This window comes from Adiantum capillus-veneris, chromosome 7 (genome assembly GCF_014529385.1).
Source record: "Adiantum capillus-veneris isolate H3 chromosome 7, ASM1452938v2, whole genome shotgun sequence".
In the NCBI taxonomy this organism is placed as follows: Eukaryota; Viridiplantae; Streptophyta; class Polypodiopsida; order Polypodiales; family Pteridaceae; genus Adiantum; species Adiantum capillus-veneris.
In genome coordinates, this window is record NC_140937.1 from 45,568,045 (window position 1) to 45,575,632 (window position 7,588).

Here is a 7,588-nt window from a genome sequence, read left to right on the forward strand (position 1 = left end):
AGCCCGAATAAAAAATTTGAGCAAAGTGAGCTCTATGAGTTTTTCCGAAATATTTTTTGACCTACAAATGCTCGACAAACCTCACTGAAATTGGAGAAAGTGAGCAGGCGTGCGCTGGAGTAGTTGGCGACTAAGCCAAGGGAGGACGCAACCTACTCTGATACCAATTGTTGGAATTAGGGTTGCAGAGAAACATACACAGCTTGGAGAAGATTAAGGAATCTCAAGGCACACAATAGAGAGTGTGTTACTTAGTGTGCAATGGAAAGATAGATAGCCCTAGAGTAATGGAGTATATACAATGCACGGGGGGAAAAACCTCCTAAAGAGGGAAAAAATACCCCGACGGTCCTAGTGTGTTCACACACATCACTACCACATGTATATGGTAACACTAAGGATGTAGAGTTGATTATGATATCATCAAAGAATACTCCAGTGTACTATGTAGACAAAAAATTTAGTGATATCATCAAAGAAGACTCCAATGTAAGCACTATGTACTATCAAAGAATACTCCAGTGTAAGCACTATGTACACAAAAAAAATTATTTCCATCATTTGATTGAATATGTCTAGAGCATTTGTCACCCCAAAAGGCATGACAAGGTATTTGTACAAGCCAAAAGGTTCCTAAAGGCTTTCTTGTGAATACCTTTTGGTACAAATTTGTATTTGATGATAGCCGCTTTTAAGGTCTATTCTACTAAGGTAAGCATATCCTTGTGGCTTATCAAACAAATCCTCAATCCTTGAGACCAAAAATTTGTTCTTTATTGTCATCTTGTTTAATGCATGCTAGTCTACACACATTGTGTATGTACCATTCTTTTTGTGCACTAATAAGACATGAGAACAAAGTGGTGAAGAGATAGGTCTTACCATTCATGTTTTCACAAGTTCATTGACTTGTGACATAATCTCCTCTTGTTGATCTGGTGAGACTCAATAAGGAGGTGTGTTAGGAGGAGAGATTCTTGGTATGAGCTCAATCCTATGATCGCCATCCCTCCTTCTAGGATCCTCCTTCTAGGAGGTAACTCTCCTGGGATGTCATCAATAAAAAGATTAGCATGTGCATTTAGAAATGAATAGAAATCACTTTCTGCTTTTGATGAACTATTAGAAGAGAAAAAATTACTTCTAAGAGCATCCTTGAAAATTATCATACAAGTAGAAATAGAACTCTTTATCGATTTGTCAAAGGAGTCATCAAATACAATGGGGATGGTGCACCCCTTCTCATTGACTTGAAGAGTGATGTCTCTACCCTTGTGCTGAAATGCTACCAACCTCTCTAGAAACTTGATGGAAGTAGCTTTACAATCAAACCGTGGTGCTCCAAGAAACACATCCTTATTCTTGAGTGGAGAGATGAGAAAATTCTCTTTGTCCACATAACATTGAACATGAGGCATTAACTTTCCAATCAAAGGTGTGACTGGAGTCTCTTGGACTTCACAGGGTCCTTCAACAAGATATGTTTGTCCCATCTCATAAGAATGTATCCCTAGCTTTTATGCTAATCCCATATATACATATAACTGTGTCTGGAATCAGAGTCAAAGACAATGAGTGCATCATGCTCTCTACTTTTTCCTATGCATAACATAGTTCAAACTTTTAGGTGGCAAACTGCCCTCTTCTTGAACAGATACCATTGCAGTTCTATGATGTTCTTTCTTTGCATACTTTTGAGGGAATGTGCGGTAAGAATGGCCTTGTTGATGAATTTAAAACATCTATTATCCTTACAATAACACTCTATATCTTCAAGAAATAATCAATTCTTACCTTGGTAGCCAGATTTGTCTTTGGGCTTCCTAGTTTTGGTAGGAACATTTTGATTTAAATTTCTTGCTTTCTTACCATTGTAGTTCTAGAAGGTTCCTTCTTTACATGATTTTGAGGGCATGTGTGGTATGAATGACCTTGTTCATTGCATTTAAAACATCTATTATCCTCACAATAACACTCTAAATCTTTAGGAGATAATCAATTCTTCGTACAGGTTTTCCTTGGGCTTCCCAGTTTTGGTAGGAAAATTTTGATTTTGAATTTTTTTCTTTCTCCTGTGGCTTATGTGTCCCATTCTTTGGCTCCGAACCCTTGAAAAATCTTGTTGGAGGCTACCATTGAGTGGTGGTTACCTTTTAAAATGGTGTATGGTCTTTTATTGATATAGTTTCTCTAATCTTCCAAGGGAGCCCATCACAAAATTGCCGCTTTTTCTCCGAGAAGTTGATGTGCTTGTATAATGTAGCTTTGAGATGTAGATCCTAAAACTTCTCCACAAATTTTTGCATGTTCTCATAAATGTGGCACACAATAGCAAAAAAATGTTACCTAGAACATTGCAATATTCTTGTAACATATAGATAGGTAAAACTAATATGCTTACCAATTTTTGTGCATCCATGAGATGAACCACCACCGTTGAAAACATCAAATCTTTGATGTTCTTCGAGATGACTTGTGGAGCCGCATGCAACTTTCCTCTTTGTCAGCAAGGTGTGTAAAATAGTATATGTGATATGCAGCCTTACACAAAAGCATGAACATATCCAATACATCATTGTCATACATGAGCACTCCACATGTGGTGCAGCTATCATCTACTTCATTTATCTCTATAATACTTGTTGGAGGCTTTGTGGTGGCACATGCAACAAAACCAAATCTTTCCCACTTTTCATAGCATCAACAAAATCCATATGTGCATTTATTAGCTTTAGCTTTGATTTCTTCAGCTCAACCTCTTTTTGTATCAAAACTAAAGCATCACCGTATTCCTTGTATTCAATTTAAGCTTGTAAGGTCTCAAGCATCATCTCTAGTTTATTGATTCTTTCTTTTTCCCTTTGAACATTTGGATCATCTGGTGCACTTGACAGTAAATCATGAAGGCAATATTTGGATGCGCTTTGAATGAACCCCAAAATCTCCCTCATTATGATGGAAACTTGTCTTCAATGCATCTCGTTTGTCAACCACTTCATTCAGATCCACAAATTCCTTCCCACACAAGCTTCTCACTAGAATCACAAATGTATCAAAGCTGATCTAGGTGTGGAGTCCCAAGTTACCACATTTTTGTTGTTGTATGCAAAAGGGATGCCTTGCTTGCATGCCCATAATCCACCTTAGTGTGCATGGTCATGCATCAAGAGCTTTGTGTTGCACCCAAAGAATGAAATGCTACCCGCCTTTGTCTCTTAATATATAGCTTCCCTTCTTCCATGTTGGCAACAATTTGGGGGATTAAGAGTTGATTATTTTTGCAAAAATTGTGTGTGTGTGAGTATATTTTCAGTGTGTGTGGAGGCTATCTTAGAAGTCCAAAAATCAATCAATGGACTTTGTCTTTTTTATTTTTGTGAAATATTTTGGGGTTTCATAATCTTTTTTGGAATACACTGGGCTATCATGCATTGAATCAGCACTCTTTGCTCACATTTGAGCTACCCTGGGTGATGCAACTTGAGACCCATGCTCCCACAACTCAATTGCTTGCATTTAGATTGCCCTCTCCTATGACAAACTCCTATAGCTAATATAGACTCCCACCCCAATGGCTAGGTGCAATTCAGGTCATCTCAACACCCCAGATTCTCTTGTCATTGGCCAAGAGCCCATTGGGTGAAAGCATGAAATGGTGGTCAATTTTAAGGGCTTTTCTAGGTGGTTTTTGAAGTACTTCTCAAGTTTTATTTGTTCCCTTCAAATAATTTATCGGGGACGTGGAAAATTGCAAGAAATGGAAAATGCCACCACTTCAAGAATGCCATCATTTTTTGAACATTGTTTATGGGTAGAGGGTGACTGTGAATTCTATTGCATTCCATTCTACTCAGTAGGAAGCTACCCACGCGCTACTCCATCTTCATGCACCCTGCATGAACAGAGCGAGGAAGAATTGTGGACGCCTACCCTCTCTATGCGACCTCAATATTCACCGGGTACTCTCCCTCTCTCTCTTTTGTTGTAGTTGAGAAATGTGTTTGTTTGAGGACATTGTGAATCATGGATTGTGTTTTTTTGTTTGTACAGTGATATGAAGACTCCACCACAAAAGTGCACCACGGCAGCAGCAGCTGATGGTGGTTCAGCTAGCATGCTTTTATCCAGTAGCAAGCCTAGGACCTCCACAACATTGGACATAAAGTCTGAAACTATCAGCGACAAAATCATTGGTAATATCAAGTCTGTCTCTTCAATTTTAGAAATGTTCTTTTCAATGTTTGTTTACTATGTCAAATGTGGTTTGCAGCAAGATCTTCCTAGAAGATTCAATACCCCAAGCAAACTCGATTTTGCTACACACGAGAGGAGTTGCATGAGGAGTATGGCTTAAGCTTGGAGGGAAAGCTCTATCAGCACCTCGGTGAGGCTGATGTCACAAATCAGGATTGGTTGTCGGTCTTCATGAAGAAAAGGGAGAAGGGCTCTAAAATCTTTCTGTATATGATGCGACCTGAGTTTGTAGACGAATGCAGGTTACTATTTCACAAAGTCTACCAAAGCATGCAAGCCAACAAAGAGATCACATACAAGTTTGCAACGTTGTTTGTGTACGAGTGATGCCTAGTTGCTCGATAAGATCCTGCAGGTTGAAAGGTTGCATGGGCTGCTTTTGGTGAACAGGTTTTGGACCATTGCAAGAAGCTTCCGGGTGGCATTGACAAGAAAGTAAAGATTTTTCTGGAGAATAATGAGGGGACATCACTTCAGCCCCTTCGTCTTGACAATGTCGGGGCAAGTCAGAAAAGTGGGCAAAATGCTCTCTTATCTGGCAACACTTCTTTAGTTAGTGCCTCCTTTATAAGCTAGCAAGTAAAAGCATAGGTGGAGCAGATTCTGTATGCAAAAAGGGATGCGATAAAGGTTTTGAACACAACATTGGATAATGTGAGAGTAGAGCTACAAGACAGGAACCAAAATATGTGGAAGATACAAGGGACATGTTCAGCCGCGACAGTGCTTCAGGGAAAATTGCAAGAGCTCTAGATATTGTGGTTCAGCATGAAGGGAGTTGTCGATACTGACCCTAATTTTTTGGTGATTGAAGGCAAGATGGCTGCTCTAACTAGTGCACTCACAGCTCTTGGGACCAATGCAAGCATCTCGAACATAAGAGATGAGGTGGATCGTCTCCAGGTATGTGTCAACCAAGTCAAGCGAGGATTTTTGTTTATGTGGTAATGCCCTAGGTACTTGACATGGTACTCTCTTCTATTTAGGTGTCTTTTTTTGCCATGCCAGTTATTTCTATTTATGTGGTATTGCCTTAGGTACTTGACATGGTACTCTTTTCTATTTAGATGGTTGTTTTTGTCATGCCAGTTACTTCTGTTATGGTCTAAGTTCCCAACCTACCTGACATGGTATTTTTTCTATTGTGGGGTTCTATCATGGTAATAGTACCCAAGGCACTTGGCATGGTAGTTTCTTTTTACATGGCTTTCTTTTTGTTACGATGCCATTGACCAAGTACTTTTCCATGGTGGTTTTTTTTGCTATGAGTGTTTGTTTTTCCATGGAAGTTTGTCTATTATTGTGGTACTTGTCATGGTAGTTTTTTCTACCATGACAGGTGCAGGGGTCATGGCTATTTTTCCAGGTGTCATGTAATGGCCGAAATGCATGTCATGGTACTTCTTTTGATCATGGTGGTGTTTTTTTCATGCAAGTATTTCCTGCTATGGTACTTTTCTTTTGCTATTGTTGTAGTGCTCAAGTTACTTTTCTACTATCCATGGTATATGTCATTACCTTAGAGGTTTTTTGGAAAGCCATCTCTGTTATGGTGGCAGTGCCCAAGGTACTTTTTCATGGTTTTTTCTGCTATGGTTGATTGTTTCTTTAAGGAAGTTTGTTTGCTATGGTGGTTGTGCCCAAGGTACTTGTAAAGGTAGTTTTTTCTATTAAGGTGGTTGTAAGGTCATTGCTAATTAGTGTTTAGTGTCCAAGAAACCTGTCATTGTACTTTGTTTTTGGTCATGGTGGCTTTTTTATCATGACAATCTTTCTTGTTATGGTAATAGCTTTTGCCTTGATGTTTTTTAAGGAATGGCAGTTTTCTGTTATGGTCAACAAGTATGTGTGTGCAACAAATCAACTTTTGTGAGAGCATGTTGGAGCAGGTGAAGGTTGGTGACACAATGTTACTGCTTCCGGCACAGCTGGCCAGCACTTGAGCCACTTGCAGGCTACATTGTCTGTTCCAAGACTATGTGTTGCATGTGGTCTTGCATTTATGGCTTCCCATGTGATTTGTGTATACACGCTAGCATGTGGTCATGCATACCATGCTCTGTGTTTTGCTGTCTGGCTTGGATCAGAGACAGTATGTGCGAACTCCTCTTGCAAGAGTATTATTCCAGATTCACTTAAATCAATGCTCCTGCATACATGTTTGTTGCCATTGTTCTCAATCTCATATAAATCCAAGAACAGTTCAGGTTGCCTTCAAGTATCTGCTGATTGCATAAGCCTGAACTTCACTGATGTGCTTACAAGTTCTGGCCATATTCCTTGTGTGGCACCGATACAGGATGACGTGCCAAAGGTTGTTCTACAAGCTACTCCTGAAGCCCGTAGTGTGTACTCCAGTGAGGGCACTCCAGCTGTGAAGGTAGACGCCCCTGCAAGCACAGCAACAGTTGAGCCACAACCAAGCGAAAGCAGTCCAAAGGAAGATGCAACGGTTGACGATGCGGAGGCAATAGTGCAAGAGGGAGTGGACGCAGTGCAATGCATGGTAGCTGGTGATGAGAATCCAAATTCTCCCATATTTCTGAGTGACATGGTGAAGGTGTCAAAGAAGCGCAAGAAAAACGGTGATGGTAAGTGGTAATGGTATTGGACTTGTCAAATTCTATGCAATGTCTACATGGGGCTGATGTGTTGTTTTATGACATAGGTGGACCTTCCAAAAAGAATAGACCTTCGGAGTCAAACGTTCAAAGCAGCATGCTCATCATGTAGATGGAGATATGGGAGAGAGGGAAGCACCCAGATCACCTCCTGCCATGAAGAAGACTCCCAGAAAGAGTACTCCCCTCCGCAATCCTTCTAGTGTTTCCCACCCCCCCAGGCCTCGAGTTTGCAAGAAATTGTGACTCTTCAATTGTAATACAAGAATCTGTGATTCTTGATTTTGAATGCAAAAAACTTTTTTGTTGGCCTCTATGTTTTTGTTGCTTTTATGTTTCATAAGCGCAGTGTCTATGTTTTTGTCGGCCTCTATATTTTTGTCGCTTTTATGTCAAATATTGCCTCGTGTTTATTTTTCAATGTTGAATGTTGTTTTTTACAGAGTGTCCAAAGGAAAAGGGGACCCTCAAGCTGCCCGTAGAGGAGATCATCATCATCAGAGATCCCCCAAAGTACATTCCCCTAGCTATCTCCTCCTTTCCATATGATGATCCAACCCGATCAGCCCTCATATTAGATCTTAATGGTGTACTTTGTCTTACATGTACACCTAATAAGTATGACCCTTCATCTATCCCCGATATTGAAGATACATCATTTGTCAAGCATGAGGAGGTGGATGGCAGGTACCTGTTTGTTCGAAACGATGCAC

General features: G+C 40.1%; 1 protein-coding gene across 1 annotated transcript; it reads left to right on the forward strand.

Annotated features, from left to right (window-relative positions):
• The first annotated feature begins 4,379 nt into the window (after nucleotides 1–4,379).
• On the forward strand, nucleotides 4,380–6,987 carry LOC147453781 (uncharacterized). Its single transcript, XM_086517191.1, has 3 exons — nucleotides 4,380–5,157; nucleotides 6,554–6,845; nucleotides 6,923–6,987. Exons 1-3 carry the CDS (start codon nucleotides 5,023–5,025, stop codon nucleotides 6,985–6,987), a joined length of 492 nt encoding a protein of 163 aa, XP_086373317.1. The 5' UTR covers nucleotides 4,380–5,022.
• The last annotated feature ends 601 nt before the right edge of the window (nucleotides 6,988–7,588 follow it).

Bases quoted from the DNA above. Each gene is read 5' to 3' on its own strand.
- LOC147453781 (XM_086517191.1), top strand. From the start codon at position 5,023: ATGAAGGGAGTTGTCGATACTGACCCTAATTTTTTGGTGATTGAAGGC. The intron at 5,158-6,553 runs GTATGTGTCAAC...GCACCGATACAG, and splicing joins ATGAGGTGGATCGTCTCCAG to GATGACGTGCCAAAGGTTGT. The intron at 6,846-6,922 runs GTAAGTGGTAAT...TTTATGACATAG, and splicing joins GCGCAAGAAAAACGGTGATG to GTGGACCTTCCAAAAAGAAT.